General features: G+C 40.4%; 1 protein-coding gene across 3 annotated transcripts in view; it reads right to left on the bottom strand.

Moving 5' to 3' along the window:
- Positions 1-19,812, bottom strand: part of LOC112978264 (sodium channel protein type 5 subunit alpha-like) — a 173,054-nt gene that overhangs the window by 6,531 nt on the left and 146,711 nt on the right. For all 3 annotated transcript variants that reach the window (XM_026091567.1, XM_026091569.1, XM_026091570.1), the window contains 2 exons: positions 13,571-13,693; positions 6,762-7,043 (listed from right to left, as the gene is read on the bottom strand). In XM_026091567.1, coding sequence (XP_025947352.1) covers positions 6,762-7,043; positions 13,571-13,693 — 405 coding nt within the window. The remainder of the gene's footprint in view (positions 1-6,761; positions 7,044-13,570; positions 13,694-19,812) is intronic.

The following is a 19,812-nucleotide window of genomic DNA, read 5'->3' as shown; positions in this document are numbered from 1 at the left end:
CACCGGTGAGATGGATCCTATCATTAACACTCCTTCAAACTGATGAGCAATGACAGAGTTGCAGGGTCTCACTGAAGCTCAGATTCTGCCCTCTTTTAACAACCGAGTAAATCAAGACACTATCAAAACCAGGGGAGTTAATCTGATTTACTTTTCAGATTTTTTTTTTTAATCAGGGTATATAATTAGGGGAATAAAAAAGGAAAAAGTGTTTAAACAAGGGATTCCTTAGAAGTCACTGTCTCTTATTGGAAGCTGCAATGAAAAAGGGTAGTGAGTTCCTAGGAGACACGTGCAGAAGTGACTTTTACTCTTCTGCAGCAAGAACATCACTCTCTTCCTTCAATATATGCCTCTCATTAAACATAGTCTGATACCAAACATACACAGCATTAATTCTGGCTCCGGCCTGAGTCACTTTACCTTTATATTACTCTGTTTCTCGTTTGGCTTTTGACCCATTTTGATTTACACTAGATTTAAAATTGGTGTGAGTAGATAATCAGACATTTTTACATTAATTCTTTTAAACTGATTTACACTAGCACGCATGAAAGACCCACGCCCAGCATTTTTTAAAATCCTACTGACACTTAGGTTGAGTTTCCATTGTGGTGTCTAGGCACACAATCCCGGATAATGCTAATTGGAATTGTGCCAGGGGTTCCCAGGGGAAACCCAGGCATTTGTGTTTAGCTAGGTACATCCAGTGGTTTTAGAAATGTTCCATTATACACTCTCTATTATTAAATTAAATCTTGGAGGTAATGCTGCCATTCTGCTCTTTTTTGAATGCTGCTGAGCCCAAGGAAAATGTTGTGCAAGAGGTCAACCATATTTATTTTTCATGAAAGCATATATAAAATAACGTTTGAAAGGTTGTATTCATTTTCATCTACTGAGTAAGGGAGATTAAGCCCTGAAAATCCAAACCTTTTGGAAAATTTATGCTGCAATGCAGGGTATAAGCAAACACTTTACAAGTGATATGATCAGCACTTTTACTGAAACAAATAATTATTTAAACCTGTCACACTGATCCTCCTCAACGGTGCTAACAGTTTACTTTTTGCTGTTCTCTTTCCAATCTGATGAAGGATTGTGTAGTGTTGTCAGAGCTGCTTGCAGTCTACAGCCCAAACTGCTGTTCAAGAAGGCTGGACTGGATGAAACAAAAAAATCATTTTGCCCATGGCACAAAATAAGATGATCTTAACTTGCACTTTTCTCCTCCTTGGGAAGAAATCTTTTCTCCTGAGTAGGTATTTTATCCCTTGACATGTACCATGGAAGCGAGAGAGTCTACTGCAAGCCATAGTGATTTATAGTGCTAACAGATGATGAAATGATCTGATGAAAATACATATTAAGAGAATGAAGAACTGTGATTATCTGTTTTTCCCAGTTGTCCAGAAGTAAGAGAATTAAAAATCCACCAGGCTTCTGGAAAGCTTCCCTAGACATTTCATCTGCAGGGAGTAAAAGATACAGAGAATGAAAGAAATATAACACTGGGCAAAGAAATTATTTATCTGGAATTAGTAACCACTTACACTCTGGATAAGGAAGCGACAAAATCTTCATGGGAGTGTGTGTGATATTATCCTGCCTGGAAGCTATCCAGAGAAACACCATTTTCTACTGAAACTGTCATGTGATGAGATTATCTACTGATAAACTCATCTTGGGATGGGATTACATTTTGTTGTTTGACTGTTGGTTAGAGCTGCAATGCAGTAAATTAGTGAGGAGGAGGATAGGTGGGATGGGACTAAGTGCCCTCAAGCCTTTTATTGTACAACCAAATGGCGCCTTAAAATAAAACAAGGATTTAAAACTGCCTGGGGGAGTGTTTTTCTGGAAAAGGACGGCAAAACTGCAATAAAAATGGCTGCTTTGGAAGACAGGAATGGTAGTTTTGCATTTCTAAAATGTTTCTTTAAGCGTTACTGTTGTTTGCAAAAGCTCCCGAAGACTAGACCAGGGGTGCCAGCACTACAGCCAGACTACACGTATTTAAGAAGGCTGTGCTAACTCCGTTATCTGCTGGTTCTCTGGTGAATTTTTCGGTCCGTTTGGTTTCATCTTAAGAGCAGTTTTATATGGAGTGCTCATTTTCTTTTAGTTTTGTGTTATGATGATTTACTGTGGAGGGTGCTGCTGAGCGCTGGACTCACCAAAGCACCCAGACACCAGCACTGATGCTGGGCTACGCAGGACACGGCAGGAGGGCACTGTCTCTGCTGTCCTAGGGAGCTGTTGTGGAAATACTGCTTGTGGTGTGGATTCTACTCTTGAGCTAGCAAGTTTTGGACATTATGGAGAAATCTACCTTGGCATAACAATACTTTTTTTTTTTCATTAGAAAACTGATTTTTAGCAAATTTTTAACATCCTCGCTGAAAGTAAAATCTATTATGCAGTTTACAAAAGTGCAAGAGATCATGTAACTCAGTAACTTTAGACACATGCCACTGTCTCATGACAATTTTGTAGCTGATTTACGAGCTCAGTCATGACTTTGAATCTGGCCGGAGGGGCTGATTTAACTGTGTAGCTCCTGGACATTTTGCTGGACTAGGGGTGCTCCCATTATCTTCCCATTCCTTATCTGGAGTCCCAGAGTGACAAGGAGTTGTAGGACGTTTAGATGTAAGTCTGTTCCAGTCTAGGGAGAACTTTTTCAAGCAAACCAGATGAGGGGTTAGAGACCATTTGTTTTCCTTTTCAGTCGACTACTGAAATTCCAAGATATACTGCAAAAATATTTAGGGGTGATGATAACATGAAGGGAAGGATTCTGTAATGGAAATGGAAAATTTGCACTAGAAATTTTAGATATTTCTTTGGTCAGCCGAAATACAGATTTATGCAACATAGGTGTTGAGAWCTGCAAAGCAATTCTGGGAATCTAAAGGCAGCATTACTGAGGCCCTAGGTTGTACTAATAATTGCTCCTAATAGATTAGGGTGTTAAGAGATTATACCCCCAGAAGAATGAGTCATCCTTCTTGGAAATTAAAAAGTCATGATAATAAAGATCTTTTTCTCGCCATGAAAGAGGCATTTCGCTAGGTTGTGGATTGGGCAGATACCACCTCCTATTTTAGTAATCTGTTATGAGACAGCCCCTTTGTCTTTTTCTCAGACTCACAAATTCAAAGTGGTATAAGTCAGGGCATCTTCAGAACAACATGACGGATCCCAGATTAGATAGGAAAAGACTAAAAGCTATCTGGGAAAATTTTTATGTAGTTCTCAGCTAAGCTATCAGAAAGTTTTCCTCTGGATGGTAGTGAGTCTTGCGGTCGCTGTAGTAGCAACGTCTTGTTTCTTTCAAGGATCCTGCAGCTACATGTAGAAGCGAAGACAGAACATTAGGCAGACAGATTTGTTTTATGCATTTTCAGATGCATTCAGGCATCTAAAGATAATTTTGGAGTTCTTTAAAGAGTGTGCTGCAGCAGCTGAAAATGTCAACACTCAAAATACAAGTCCTGCTTAGAAACTCATATTTTGGATCCCTAAGGGTTGTAACCAAAATGCTTATCTCATCATCACTACACACAGTCTCGCCATGCACAAAGATGCATCAATACTTTCTTTTAGGAGAGCTGAGCTGCTAAGTGATCCTCTGCAATCCCTACGGTAGTTTGCTCATGAAATGTGACACCACCTGCAGCTGTATTTGGCAAGGAGTACCTGTAACCAACACTCCTCAACTGGAGTCCAGCAGAAGAGAAACAGATGTTTGAGCCCCTTCGCTGTGGGTGTCATCTTAAACACTTTTTTGCCTAAGCCTATCATTAGCAGCAGATATGAGAGCTCCAGGTGTGGGATGACAGTGAAAAGCAAACCCCAAATGGCATCTGGCTCCTTCTCTTGTCCTGGTTGTTGGAGGAACGATCCAGCACCTGTCATTAAAGCTGACCAAGGTTTTAAGACTCCCTCATTTACTGCCATAATCAGTTTGTCCAGCCTGCATAGAGTCTACATTTATGGCACTTGTTTTGTACTTCTGCGACTGGAAAATCTGCTTCTCTGCTGCCTGTTACAGGATCATAGGTTCAAAAGAAACCAACAGGGTCATCAAGTCTATTTTCAGCTGGAGCGTAGCTATATCATATAGTCCCTCCATTAATGTGCTGAGATCCACCTTACTATTGGTTATGTTTTGGCTGTCCCCAAACTGGCTGTTTTTGACAGCCCAACAGTCCATAGTTCCACCTGCTGATTTCAGTCGGCATCTCCAGTACCAAGTGCCCAAGAATCAGTACTGCATAACAGTAGAAAAGACTGCTTCAGGATACATGTTAGGCAATGCCAATTTACAAAAAATTGCAGATTTGCAGGGAGCTTGGGTCTTATAAAAGGAAAAGTGAAAGAAAAATTACTCTTTCTTAGCAGGAACCACAAACTTAAGCCTGTCCTCTTTAGGTGATGAAGAGATCTTAGAAATGGAAACAAAAGAGGAATTCAGGAGGTGGATTTTCAGTGTACATCTGGTGGAAGACAGCTCAGGTCTGGGTTGATTTTGTTTACCCGGCTCAGAGGTCTCATCAGCTTGTCCAGAAGGGAAAGTCTGAACAAGATTCCTTGATCTCTGGGTTCTTTAAAAAAAGATTGTTAGGTATATCTTCTGATTTTTTTTTTTCACCAAACAAACTAGGCATCTGTTATGCAGTCACTGAGGAGATAAGAAGCTTCAGTTGAGGCATAGTATTTTAAACCTGGAAATTTTTGCTCAGCTATATTGGATGTTTAAGTAAAAGACAAAGAAAGCACTCTACCGAATGGAAAATCTAATTAAAACCGTTCAAAGTGAATTAATCTACCCTGCATGGGTGAACTGAATATCATAATTACATAAAAGGATAAAAGCTCTTGCTCTCAGTTCAGCTTTAGGACATAGAAAGAATCAGCCATGGTTGTGCCCCTTCTAACACTTCTGCTTTCTAGAAGGTGTGAATGCAAACACTTGACGGACAGTGGTCAAAAGACCTCAGACTCAAGTGCGTGTGTACTAAGAACGGAATATATAAGGACGAGTATTTCTGAAAGAAAGGAAAGATATTTCTTGCCCTCTGTTCTGTGATAGAGAAAAAAAAAACCCATCTGCCAAAAGTGTGCATTATGGGAAGCAGTAGGGTTGGCAGATATGATGGGGTCATGGGGAAGGCCCATGCCCTCTTGGAAGGGCTGGTGGGGGTCAGGGGTGGTACCCACAGCATTGCAAAGGGCAGCACATGYCTGTGTGTAGCAACTGAATCAAGCACCCAGAGTGCAAAATGTTATCCCAGAAGCGATGAACGCTATCACAGGTGCTTYGAGACAGAAACCTCCCTACCCAGGCATGTAGTGAGGGATTTGTTTCACTCTCTACGTAAAATGCAACACAACAAACGTTCCAGGTGCTTATCCAGTCCTTGCCACCACCAGGTTTCAAAGCAAAGAAAGAACAACAGGAATTAAGTGTCATTATCACTGTTTTACGCGAGGGCCCCATGGAATGGGAACAAGAAGCAATTTGCCTAAAGTCACTCAGCGGCAGAGTGACACAGTCTGGAAGGGAAGACAGAGTCTCCTGTGGCTCTGTCTATTAGTCTGCGCTGCCTTACAACACAGTAAATCTCAGTGTATGCAATCTGTTTATCCACGTTTTGCATTTGCTGCTGAAAAATGCCATAAAAGTGTCTTACTTCTCTTTATAGATCAAATATTGCAATTTTCTTTGAACCTCAACAGTCTCATCTCTAATATGCTCTTTCTTCTTTTCCAGAAAGACCAGACTATATGGAGGTATAGCAATCTGATCACCACTGTGTTTCATGGTTACGTTCAAGCAGGCTATGCTTACAGTATAAATAGGGCCTTAACCTAAAGGTCTTTTATGGTGTGATAGGATATAAGAAGTTTAACTTCTCATTTTCCAGGTCAATTTTGAAAATCTGTATCTCACTTAACTAATTCTTGTTTGACTGTCTCCTGAAATAAATAAGGAAGAAATGCATATTGATTGCTAGACTGCTTRGATGCATACACTGTGCATACACCAGAGAGATATACACAAATATATATATATATATATTTTTTGGAACAGATCCACAACCTTAAGTTAACACTGAGGAAGATTAACTTTCTATTTTTTTTTAAACTGAATTATGTGGCACTGCCTTGAAAAGCTAGTTTACCAGGAGCTATTGCTATGAATTTTTATAGAGGGTGCTTTGAAGGATGCTTTATGCATGTATTATTTATTCCTAAAAGCCAATAACTTCAACTGAGTAACTGTAGGCATTGTAACTTCATTTTTTCAGTAGGGGAGTAATGAAGGCCCAGGTGGTTCAGGAAGGCCAGTACACTCTGTCTGCATGAACTGTCCATCCTGGGCCATAAATTGTTGTTTCAGGATCTGAACTTTGCTCTGGATACAACATCTACAAAACGGTCTTTATCTCCTCAGTAGTTCAATCACCTCCTATCGTATTAGTGATGCACCAGAAACTCAAAATAAAACCAAGAATCTGCCATAAATATCTCTAGGACAGATTAATATGCCAAATATGAATCATCTGCACTTCATGAATGGCATACCCCTGGTGGGTAAAGCTGAAAAAAACCAGAAAAGTGTAGAAGGTAACTTGATCCTATAAGGTGATGATTTCAAAGGGAGCAAGCAGCATTTGCCCATTAGAAGTTTAAACCTCCAGATATCTATCTAATAAGAGATGTTTTTTTTGGGGGGGGGGGGTCATACTTACCACTTGTAGCAGAGCCAGATACCCAGCACCAACGTTATCAAAGTTAACTTTAACTTTTGTCCAATAAAATGTGCCGGACACGTTATAGAGTATGCAGTCACTCATGTTGTTAATAATTTTCGAGTCTAAAGGCATATCTCCTTCTGTCTTATTAATGCACTTCCCAAACTTTCCAGCAAACAGGTTCACTCCCATGATGCTGAAGATGAGCCAGAAGATGAGGCAGACGAGCAGGACATTCATGATGGAAGGGATGGCTCCCACGAGGGCATTGACCACCACCTTTGGTGAAATGGGAGAGAAGAAACAGAATTATTGTCAGCACTTACATAGGCGCTTTCCTGACAAGCTGTTGTGCACCCTCAGTTAACTAGGCTGAACCTTCACGAGGTGTCAGATGAATAACTACTAACATTACCTAAGCAGCCAGACCACTGTTTAAGGCTTCACACATAATATATATATATTTTTTGCAAGTGAGGATCTGATCTGCTGACATCCCACCCATGGCAGGATGGTTTTTCAGGCAGAACCTTTCTTTTAATTCAGGAGCAATCTACCACTGATCATCACTTCCCAAATCCTACTGGATAACACACTTAAATCAGACCAACTCAAATAATCATGCAATTAATTGGAAGTTACTAGGGCTCATCAAAGTGTCTCAAAATAGACCAGAAAAGATTTCTGAAATCTTTCGCTGAACTCAGGGCTCCATAGCCGTTGGAATGTGAACTCTAGCTGTGGAAAGTTTTGCTTATTTAAGTAATAAATGATTAAGAGATGCCATACGAAACCAAGTTCCCCTGTCTGTTCAGCATGAATGATTAAAACAGCCAAACCATTCTAATTTAACAAAAAATATATTATTTTTTCCCATGAAATGCTGTAAAGTTCCATCACACCACCCCAGGCAGGGCTGTACTGCCTGTACACACCCCTGCGTAAAATCATACATAAAAATGAAATGGGAAAGGAGCTTTTAAGGKCTAGGCATGATGGCATTGGCAAAGGGTACAATTCTGAAGCCGTGCAAAARGAATAAATGACAGGTCCTCTACTTCTCTCAGCTTTGAACACAATAATATGCAGTACAATGCCAGTACATCAACCCGGCRACATGAGCATTATTTATTGTTTTAAACCTGAAGACCTGTATGCATGCCAAACATTTTATTAAAGACATTTTTGGAGGGAAGAACAGAGTACTTCCTATGTCAGTGTTTTGTAAGGTTTTTCCACACTCACAGCCATTGCATGGCCCATGCAAAGTCACCTGACAGCATTTCTGCAGACGAGAGTCCCCTATATGAATTTGTCCCTTTCTTTATCTCATGCTTTTGAGATTAAAATCTGGTAGGCAGGCACTAAGCTCTTACTCTTCTCTATCTACATCCCTGAAACTGAGACAAAGTGATATTGATCCATAAAAATTAAATTTTATTCAATTGTGAATCTGATTATGGAAAACGTCAGCCCTTGTTTTCTCTCGTATTAATGTCCAATTTTCTGACAAGCCAATAATGTAATATTCGTTTCACCATCATTTTTGTATTGCTGAGGAAGAAAAAATCCTAAAAGAGTAAAATGGTTTTCATGCATTTATAGCAGTAGCTTCTTCTACAATATATAATACAAAATTATGTAAATCTTTCAAAACCCAGATTTATATTTTGTGCATTTATGAATGAAGCTAATTTTCATACAGGAAAAGCTTCTTGACCAATTTTTTTTTTCCTAGATAGGCGTATTCCTGATGACTTTTCAAAAACCTTTTTTGCTGGTTTTATTTTTCAGTTGTGGGTTTTTTTTCATTCCTAACTTCAGCATTTTAAGATAACATTTACTTTGTTAACCAAAATGTTAAATACTTTCCAAAGCAAAGGCTCATTTGGATGTTTCCTCAGCCCCTGGCTTAATAACTTTCATTTGCTTCTACGCAGGATAAGATTTTTGTTCAATTTTGTTCAATAAGTGGCCGGCGCAAAGCCACCGCAGTTATCTTACATATGCTACTGAACCCACCCTCCCGTCCTGTGACAGGACACAGACATTCAGGTTTCAGCRGTGCAAACGATGGCCATTCCTGCATCCTGCTTTTTCCCTTCTGCTGAATTATGTTCAATGGCTTGTAGATAACAAAACATGACATGAGACTGGAACAAATCCTGTAACACCTCTCCAAATGAATTATTAACAAAGGGGTTCGCTCTTCTCTCATGGCTTCTGCTTTTAYAGCAGTGTGATGCCATTTGGTCTGTGGAAGCACTCTTAATTTACACCGGGACAAGTGAGGATTAAAGACCTGAATATGTAGAGACAAGTTATTATCATAAATTCATGTTGAAAGTTTAGCTGCAGACCTTGCCATGGAAAAGGCTGAATTTCTGCTGCATCTAGAAACAGCAACATATATAGTCATATATAATAAAAGGTTTGATACCTCTTTATTTGTATTAAGACCTTTATAGCTGAGGCCACCTTCCCTGCAACTTCTTTTGGGACAGCCTAGGAACTGAGCCAGCCTCCTCCCTGTCTGCAGTGGTGCAAATCCATAGTTTGTGCCTTGTCTCCAGCTCTCCTGATCTCATGAACCATCTTCTCAGAAAAAGGTGATTCAGATTTTAAATCCAGAAAAAAGGCTTGCATGATGCATTAATCTGTCTTTCACTAAAGCAGAGGTCACCAGCTTTTACTCAGTGCTTCCAGGCCAGGCTATAACTTCTAGCCAAGCTTGGGCACAGATTTTGCAAAGACATCTAATTCACWGTATAATGGCTTCAAATAACGGACAATCACCTTATTATTAGGTAATCTATTCCTTGTGTCCTTTGCAATGCCCTCACTGTTAGGAACAGGTGCYTTATTTCTAGGCTGAATTTGCTGAGCTTGAGCCACTAGTCATCTGGTCTCATGGTACCTTTCCTYGAAGATCTGAGAGTCTTCTGTTATCAGAAATCTGCTCCTGTCACCTCTGTCTTGATTGTGGGTGAGTTACTASTGAACGTTGTTTTGGATAATTAAACAAACTAAGCTGCTTTCTAATTGTCATGTTTCTTTCAGGTTTTGAGTCATGCTCATAGCTCTTTGCAGAACCTTTCCCATTTCTAACATCCCATTTCCAGTAGGGATGGGGGAAGTCCATGATTCCAGTGCTGCCTGCAGTAAAGCTCTGTGGAGCACTGCCCTCTCCCTCTGTTTGCTTGGTTATTTCCCTGTGTACTGAGGGATTGGCCTAGTCACCTCATCTATCTGATTACCCCACAAGCTCACGTCCTGCTGACCTGTCATCCTGATCCCTAAGTCCTTTTCAGCCACCGTTTTCCAAGAACCATCCCCCAGAGTGACCTATTTCCTCTCTTTCTGTGCATACAATGTATTTGGTTTTATTAAAATGCATGTTGTAAAACTGATCTGTTTTTCCCTGTGATCCCAATCAGTCAGTATAATTYCCTTATCTGTAATATCACTTACTACTCCGCTCACTTTATGTCTGGCGTTGTCAGCAAAGATTTTATATTTTCTTCCAGACGCTGTTAAAGTCCAGATTAAGGACAGCTTTTATTCCAAAGGATCACTCGCCCTGAGACACTCATCACAGAATTTACAGTTTCATCACTGTTTACAGTTACTTTTTTGAGATACATCATCCTTTTTAAATTAATTTAGAGAATGTTTACTTGGCTTGGTACAAAGCTCATTTTTTCATCAGAATGTCCTGTGGTATCAGATTCCTCTCTGAAATCTAAGGATGTTATATCAGTACAGTTACCATCATCAGCATAATTTGTAATCAAATCAAAGGACCATATCAGTTTTACAAGACCTATTCCCATGAAATCATGCTAACTAGCATTAATTATGCTATTTCTTTACTGAATGCATCTTGTAGCAGYCTCACCATGACTTTGCCTCGTATCATCTTCACATTAAATAGTCCATAATCATCCTATCTATCCTTCTAAAATACTGCAATAGCATTTGTTGCTGGGAAGAGATTTGCAGGGAAGTGGTACCTCTGAAATAATTCCTTGATGGACAAGGGATGGGCAGACACAGGAGACTGCATGATTTGGGACAGGCAGACCTAAGTTAATTTACTCTGTGCTCTAACATATCCTGGAAGGTGGTTGGTGACGTGAGGTCATGCACATGCATGGAAACCCCAGGGTCTGCTGTAACTGCCAGGTGGGATACTACTTTCCTTGGGGTCAACTTTGGGGAGAGAGGGGCAGGATGGGAACACTTCTGCCTTATTTTGCAGACCTTCCTGTTGGTTTGGTAGGTGCTGAGGCTTGCATCAAACTCAGACAGCTCTCAGTCCCTTTAAAGACAGGGAAAGGCCTGAYGTCGAATGGCAACAGGTCCTGCAGGCCATCCAAAAACTGCCCCATGTTTTTGCCTCAGGGCCAGTTGGTTCCAAAACCTAGATACAGCATTAATAAACTAAGTTTCTCACTGATGTTTAAATGAGAAATTTCTTGCTCCTCTTCTAGTYATGCAGACATCCTTGAGATCCTCAAGCAAAGGATATTATGGAAGAGCAAACTATTATTATTTTCTTACTGTCAGGGTTTGCATCTCAACATTATCATTATCCATCACTGTGCTGGCAATTTTCCTGTGCATTCTGGAGCATATGAACTCCTAATAATGAAAGGTCTTACTGTCCCTAGTCATGTTAAGTATGGTTAGACATACTAAAAATAAGATGATTTGATTTGCCAATAGCACGTATTCTCAATTACACTTTATCATAATTTACAAGCTAATTCACTACCTCCAATAGCTCAGAAAGACTGAATATATTTCAGCTGCAGCAGTGGTACAGTGAAGAAAAAGGATGTTGTACCAGGCACCTGGGGTATGAGCATGTTAGGAATGAAACTTGCTGGGCTGATGCAGCAGCATGTGTTTACAACATGYAGGATCTCCACCAAACCAGACTCTTGCTGTTCTCAGAAAGCTTCTTGACAGAGATGTGAGCTTTTTCATACTATTTCTTCACTATTTCAGTTTCTCACTTTTCCTATGCTTTGAGCTAGTCCGCCCAGTGTTTTTCAGATTTGAATCCTATTTAGTTAAACCGATGCAAAGTCATGAGTGAACGTTCTTATGTCAGCTTAAAATACATTAAAGGAGTTTCACTTGAACTTGCAAATCTGCCAATAGAAGCTAAGCCTTTATAAGCCAGATTTAAATTTATATGAGAGAGCCCGTGCACAAATCACTYTGGTAGTTAAACAATTGCAACTTTTGTTGAAACCAACTTTTGTTCAGCTTACATATGTTTAATAAAGACATGGATTGAAATCATCAGATGGCATGAGAGTGARCATCTTTAGTAACATTGGTAGTGCAACATCACTTTGTACTGGCTGAGGATTTGCAGTGTTGCTTCTGTTTTTATTTTGTGAATAACCTGCAAAACATTGCCTGTGTTTGCTGAAAGGAGCGTGGTGAACAAAAGAATCCAGGTTTGGATGCCCAGATGAATAGAGCCTCTTGAACCTTTCTCTGTTAGTACCAATATAGAGAAAAGTGGTCTGCAGCTAGGTTTGGCTGTACTTCATTCACAGAAATGATGTGATTTAGAGAATCACAAGGTCTGTAGGACAAAGCCATGGATCTCTAATTCTAGTCATCCACAGAACAGGCAAAGCAAGGAGTACAGCAGTAAAAAGTTCTCAAAAATTGTTCTATTGAGCTGTATTTCCTGGGTTGTCTCAGATTCTAGGCTCACTTAGCCCTCTATCCGTCTCACTGCAGAAGTATTGCAAGGAGGACATCTAACTGCTAGAAATTCAGTGCATGAACTACACATTTTAGTCACTGATGATTCAGACCAAAATTTGTCTACAGGAAAGCTCTACCCTGAACATACCTCGGTTTTAAGGCTGTACCATTTTCTTTGGCTTGGTAGAGAGATTTGGGTTCTCCATCCAGACAGAACATAAGTTATCTTACATGTAATTATGCCCACAGATCATGAAAGCGGTGCTCATGGGTTGCAGAGGAGGTGCCATACAGAGATTTGCTTTATCTTGCTACGTGACCTGCAAGGTTAGCAGTAACCTCGGCTCATATAGATAACAGTTGTCATCGTTTGCAAGTCACGCATGGTGCAAGGAGTTAAATAAACAGAGCCCAATCTAGACCGTCCTTGATTAGCATAGTAGGTAGGCTTAACAAATAAACAGGTATGTTGTGTGGATATAGTTATGTAGGGAAAGCAATGCAGAAGGGAGAAAAACAGAAATACAAGACAGAGCAGCAAACAGAAGTTACTGGTTATAATGTTAATCCTGACATTCCACACTAAAACTGAAATATATTCAAAGAAAAGATTTTGTAAATTTGTTCATTTGCTTTCCATATCTTTGGCATTTCTAGTTTTTCCTTTAATGATTAGCGAAAAAGTCCTTAAGAACTTTCCCAGTCAGTCTCATTTTAATGCATGTCAAAAGCAGGGAGTAAACTTGTGGCTCTGTTATTCCCCTGATACGCCTTATAATTGAGAGGTAATTGTTAGTCAGATGCCTCCTCAGCCAAAAAGCTGTTTTTAAAAACACAATATGACAAGTTATGCAGTGGGATTAGTTTATCGTGAAATCCACCAGGGGATAAAGCTGCAATGATACAACTGCAACCAAGACAAAGGAGGGATTTCTGATTTTGTTGTTTTGATACAGCTTTATCATTCATTTCCTTTTGCAGACTGAATGAAGACAAAACTAAGTGCAATAGGGCCCTGTTACATGCTTGATGCCACACAGTTGAGCTTTGATTGGTGCTTTATTTACTCTTACCCTCATCCCTTCAAATCGTGACAATGCTCTTAATGGTCTCAAAGCTCGGAGGGTCCTGAGGGATTTAATGGGACCCATCTCGGAGTATCCAAGTGTGTTAGCTATGAGGCTTATTAAAGAGACCTGCATGGAGACACAAAGCAAAAATCCAATCTATTAGTAGACTTCTGCCATTTTCCTTCTCTTCTGCCTTTCCTTTCTGAAAAGAAACAGCTGGTTAGTGGAACAGTGGAAAAAAACCCTTAAATGGAAGCCATTACATTAGACCAATGCAGTAAAAAGGAGGTTTTACATCCACACATATATAGAATTCTTTCCAGCTCATGAAACCTTTAGTTCTAGTTTAATCCAAACTTTATAGAAATACAGACTTTTAAAGGTGCCTTTTTTCTTTTAACTAAGCACACAGAACTCTTTTTAACATCAGCTTGCACAAAGTGGATCAAAAAAGAGATTATTGCTACAAAACCATCACTCCGTGACACCAGTGCTGTAGGTTTTCTGTACACTTAGGAAGGTGTGTGAGCACCCTCCACTTTTGAAATATGATGAGTCACGTAAGTGTTATAATTTAGGGATTTCCAGATGAACCATTCCATGCACATGTAAGATCTAACCATTCCTAGCAGGGATAAAAGATTTTAGAATTACTGTTCAATTACCAATCTTAAACTTACTGATTAGAAAACAAGTCTTCTAGATTGGCAATAGATCTGACTTTATATCATAGGCTTTTTAAAAGAATTATGTACAGATGACTGCTTTATTCTGCACTTTTTCACTTTACTCGGATTCCTACACAGCCTGTAAAGGGGAAGTAAACTTGACAGGTGCTCAGCATTAAGGTTCATTCCCCCTTAAAGACTATTTCTTTGAAATAAACTATCTATTTTCAAATCTGGAGAAAGCATGGAGGCATTTCAATGCTCTTCTTGTTCTCAGAGCTTTCATAGTGCCCAGCTGGTCATAAATGTGGATGCTATCAGGCACAGAACTGGAATCTGTGTGAACCGAATGGCAGTTGAGATTACCAGTCAGATGAACAAATATATGGAGTAAACAGATTTTGCACGTTGAAATCAGTGTTCACAACCCAAATTCTTACCGACCAGGGAGTGAGAAATAAAACAGTTCTCCAACACCATAAGCATCAGTCTGATTTGCATGTATTAAAAAAGGAACCATAATTAACCCCCATATTTAATAACCTGTTCTTTTCTCAGAAGAAAGAGACCTATGGCTGCTGCTCTTGACAGTTCCCTTACTCCCATCTTATTTTAGCTACTTTCACAGCCTCAGTTATCATGGTATCTGAGTATCTTACACTGACTATACAAAACTAAACCTGAAAGAAATGTGCTTTATTGTCATTTAAAAGATAGAAACTAAGCCTAAAAGCTCAGATTCTTCTACCCTACATAAAAAATAGGTGCTTAATCTAAAAGCAACCTCTAAGCTTCCCCATGAAGATAGTCAACTCTGGTGGGAAATCATCCCATCTATTTTAGGATGGGATGATTTTTTCTCTGAACATGACCACCGAGTGACCAGCCCAACATCACCCATGAGGTTTGTGATAAGGCAGGATATGACCAGCTCAGTCTCCTGAATCCTAGGCTAGCGTCCTAAATAGTGCATGCTTTCGCCTCAATATATATTCATTTGTGTTCAGTACTGCCTGCATAGCTAAGCGTCTTTGCAAAACTGGCTCAATTTGATTAATTATTTACCTACTGATGGCTTTATTGTGGCATGGGGGTTGCAGCAAGGCTAAGGGCAGAAGGTCCAGGAGACTCCAAGACTGGGTTGGATGCAATGGGCTGGATATCTGCCGGGATGAGTCAGCCTGACTCTGCAGACGACAAAGTGGCACAGAGGCTGGCTGTCATGCTTCGACATGCCGCTATTTAACAAGGTGTGACACAAACTCACCTCCTTTGTACAGATCCGGTGGCTGATGTGGAAGGAAGGTCTGCTAACAAACACTTTCTCATTTTAGCGGTGAATATGCTTTAAGAACCTTGCAGTTGACAATCAGACTGTTTCCTTCCCTAAGAAAGCTCTTGAAAGACTTGAACCCATGACATGTTTGCACAGAAGGAGTTATTTTACAGTAAATCCTGCTATAGGTTTCATATATTCATGAGTAATGCTTTTCTTTCTCCTAAATCCTGCTCAGTCAGAGCTCACAGTTAAATATGGAAGCCTGGCTCTGAAAGGGGGAAGTCTCTTGAAAAACACTTTAAACATGCCAATGCTCTTAAACTGAGGCAGCACCCATTTTGTGGTAGCGTGCAGTCTAGCAATGTCTATCTTCTACTAGCAGGGCTTTTATGATTATGACCTGTACTCTGAAGTTTCATTAACATACAGTCCAAAGCCTGCAACTTTTATTTGCTCTTCCAATTGACTTTAATGAGAATGGTGCCTAAACAAGGAGAAAAGATTTGGCTAATAGCAGTTAGCAGATGAGCAGTATGCTTATATACTAGAATCATTCTACTAAGACCTCTTAAAATTGTAATATAATTGGCATTTTTGAGGTATCTTGTTAAAAGTACCACTGTGGCACATATTCCTATCCTTGGTGGAAAGTTTAGTCCAGAAAATGGCATTAACTCCACAAAGCCTTAGAGCTTCTTACCCAGAAAGGCTGGAGGTATAAGAAAAATACTATGCTATATGATAGAAACCAAGATATGTATGCTCATATGTTCCAAGGAGAGCTCATTCATTTGTAAAATGAATGTATAGATTAAAAAAAAATGAGTCAAATACAGAGCACCCGACACCCTTCTTCTTCACTGTCTTCACCCATGATGACTGAAAGTCAAGTCTTTTGAAGGTTTTCAGATTGCCTGGTACATGCTTCTGCTTTCTTCCTCCCTCAGTCCCAGATTTATGTCCTATAACTCTCCCTTCTCTCGGGGCAGATGTCCTGTTCCAATCCTGCAAGACCAGACTTTGGGTCTGAGCGGGTTACCATTTTCTCCAGAGTGCCATAAATGTCACCCTGAAATGCATCACAGGTGCTGCTGTCCTCCTGACACAGATTTACACAGCATTAGATATCTATTCAGAGGATTAGGCCGTGAAGCTGTGTGATATTTGGTGGTGATTTACAAGGTTGGAGTCAGAAATCAGCCTGAGACAACTCGTTTAAATGCTTGACTGTAGATTTTGAAGGTATCCCCGTCAAATATTGTTTATAGGAGAATCACTAAAGCAGAGACTTGGCCATTTTGACTTGATTAAAAGTGACCCGGAAGGCTATTTTTAGGAAAAAAATCAAGCAGTTTTCAAAATTGATGCTGACTGCCTCACATAATCACAGAGAAAGGTAAGTCAGCTGTTTCTGATACTTTTTTTTCCTGTTACAAGGCTATGCAGCCCCGAATTACTCCAGGTTTCTGTCTTGTGGTCTGTTTGGTATCAGAATCCTCCCAGAACCTGGAAAACAACTCCAGAGTCAACGCAAACTCCAGTTTCTCAATATTGCACATATTTCAAATTCTTTCAATATCTGTTTTGCAAATTGGTTTGTAGGTTTTTCAGGAAAAAAATGCCTCTGAAGGCCAGGCAGCACCATAATATTATGAAATGGAGTCAAACCCCAAGGAGTCACTATTGCCTAGGACTCTCTCTCATGAAATGCACCATCTGTTGTTGGGCTTGGGCCATCGCCTCCTGTGGCAAGTGGGCTAACGGGTAAGCTGCAGAGTCCTCTTCCTCCTGTGCACTTCTTCTGACCCAAGAAGCCTTTTTATTGTCCTTATTTGCAGATGTTCTGCTTCTAGTGTATCCCCAGAGTGTTTCTTTCAGCACCTGCTAGATCTTACTAAGAAGTTTTCACAGATCTTCTGTCTAAACTTTCCTTTCCTTAACTCAGTCAAGAAATACTACCTTCCATGTGCCTGTTAGCTGTAGGCTGTTCTGTATCTACCTTCACTTGCCATTTATTCTGCTTCAGTCCCTAGGACAATGTCTTGACTGGAAATTCCTATTTATCATGAGCTCCTGCTTACAACTTAGCCAGCAATGAGGACCAGTAAGTGAAGTGAATTGTCCTTTTAAGTCAGTGTACGCAGTCATGACTCCGCTGACATTAATGGCAAAATTCCCATTGTGGGAGGCTAGGATTTCAGTCCCTCCTCTCAGTACAGCCAAGCAAGAGCTCAGCCTCAGTGCTATCGGTGGCTTCCCAACATTTCTTCCACGGACTCAGCCCCTGAAACAGGCAGCATTTACCACCTGACTCAGTGGCCGACTTTCCCAGCAAAGCCCTAGGGTGCCGGGCAAAGCCACGTCTGATGCTTCCTGCACACCGTGGCTTCTTCTTGCCGCTCTAGAGAGGTGCTCGGTGTTGAGCTCTTTCTAATCCTGGCATTTGGGGAAGTTTATTGACCCTGTTATTTACTTTCTTTGCCCAGGGACAGTTTTATCTGTATAGATTTCTAATTTTATCTGTATAGGTTTCCCGTGCTGGGAGGATGACAGAACCTGAACAGAGCAGGGTTTGTACAGCAGCCTCCTGGAGCTGCGTAAAGGGAGAGATGAGTGAACCCCATCTCTTTCATTTTTGCCCTTTCCAATGTTATGCTCAAGACAAAAATGAGAGCTTTCAAATTGTGTGACTGCATTAAGCACTCGAAATGCCAGCCACAGGGATTGCCAGGCCCATGTCCGGTGTTTTAAAAGGAGACCTCCTGTCATCTATGGGGCTCGGTGGAACTATCAGCATGTGTTTAGAGTGCCCTGTTGTACAACATACACATGTGTTTCCAGGGCAAAAGCAAGAAAAATCAAGGCWTTCAGACTGCTAGAATATAGGCAATGATCTCTGGAAAGAGGCTAGCCTGATTAGCAACTKTTTAAAGTTATTGCTAAGATGCTTCTAATGAGATTAATATCTGAATTTCTTAATCATTTTGACAATCCGCTACTAGATTATAATTGGCCAAAAAAAAAAAAAATCTTATCCAGGAATCAGCAGGCTTTTTCAGTAACTGTCACTTATTCAGACTYAATATTTACAGGGATATGGTCATGTTCCTGAGATCATGCAGCACATGTATTTGTACCCAAGTGACACTCATTAGTATTAAATTCCCCCACGCTAAGTGTTTTCTCTACATACAGGCGAACGTGTGCCATGTGTCCAAGCATTCACTGTCACCCCAGAGAAGCAGACTGAAGGCAGGGGCCAGGAAAGTGAGCTGCTTTTAAAATGGTAGGCTTTATGGTGTACTCTTTAAGCTATCAAACTGTTTTAATCTCTTAAAGAACTCTGCATCGGTGTTCACTATAATTCACAAGCTGACATATATGCAGCATCTTTTGGACTATTGAAACTGTTCATTACGAACATACAGAGATAAAGACATATAATAGGTATATGTGTCTTCACTGTCTGACAGTGACTTAAGAAACCGGTGATGTAAACCGATGTGAACCCCAGTAAAGTTGTCTAAAGAGAATTTTAAGGTTGCAGAAGAACACATTTATAAATTAGGAAGTGCAATAATTCAGCTTCCTTTCAGCACGCACAGGGGAAACAGCTTTAATCAAAAGATCACATACTGGTTTTCCCAAGAAGCTACTGCATTTATACCAGTAGAGGAGTTACTTTCTATTCTCTAGTTCCTTTTCTATATCCACACATTTCAAAAGCATATCAGTAGCATGCACGCGCTTCCTAGCCATGAAACCTTGCTGGCTCCCATAGTGAGGAAGGCACGCTCTTTGAGAGCTGCGTTTCATCCGAGTCTGACAGAGTTTCCTATGACAAGGAGATTGGTTTGAGCTGGAATAGGGGCCGCTCCTTCCTTTTTCATGTTCCTTCTTGCCAGCCTAAAAGCACATCATTTCAGACAACCAGGGAGTGTCCACTGGACCAAGCTGGAAGCGAACTAGCTACGCTTAGACCTAAAAAGCATGATTCAGAGGCAGATGCTACTAGGTATARACTTCACTATTGTGTTAACCCTTGATAACCACTAAGAGATGAGTGAATAGCAGAGCCCAGGGAACAAGGAGTACTGTCCGGGCAATAATAAAAATTCTCCGTCTGGTAATTTAAAGCCTAAAATCCTTGAGAACAATGAAAACCTCTGCGAAACATCTGCCCTCCTGCAGCACGCAGCTGTGAGCAATACCCCTGCAAGCTGCTCTCGTAGGTGGAGAACATGAGACATCCTTCCTGATTTGGGCCATAGCACATGTTTTTTTTATGCAGCTAGGGA

The sequence above is a fragment of the Apteryx rowi genome, unplaced genomic scaffold, assembly GCF_003343035.1.
Source record: "Apteryx rowi isolate R43461 unplaced genomic scaffold, aptRow1 scaffold_91, whole genome shotgun sequence".
Classification (NCBI taxonomy): domain Eukaryota; kingdom Metazoa; phylum Chordata; class Aves; order Apterygiformes; family Apterygidae; genus Apteryx; species Apteryx rowi.
This window is presented reverse-complemented; position numbering and strand designations above follow the sequence as displayed.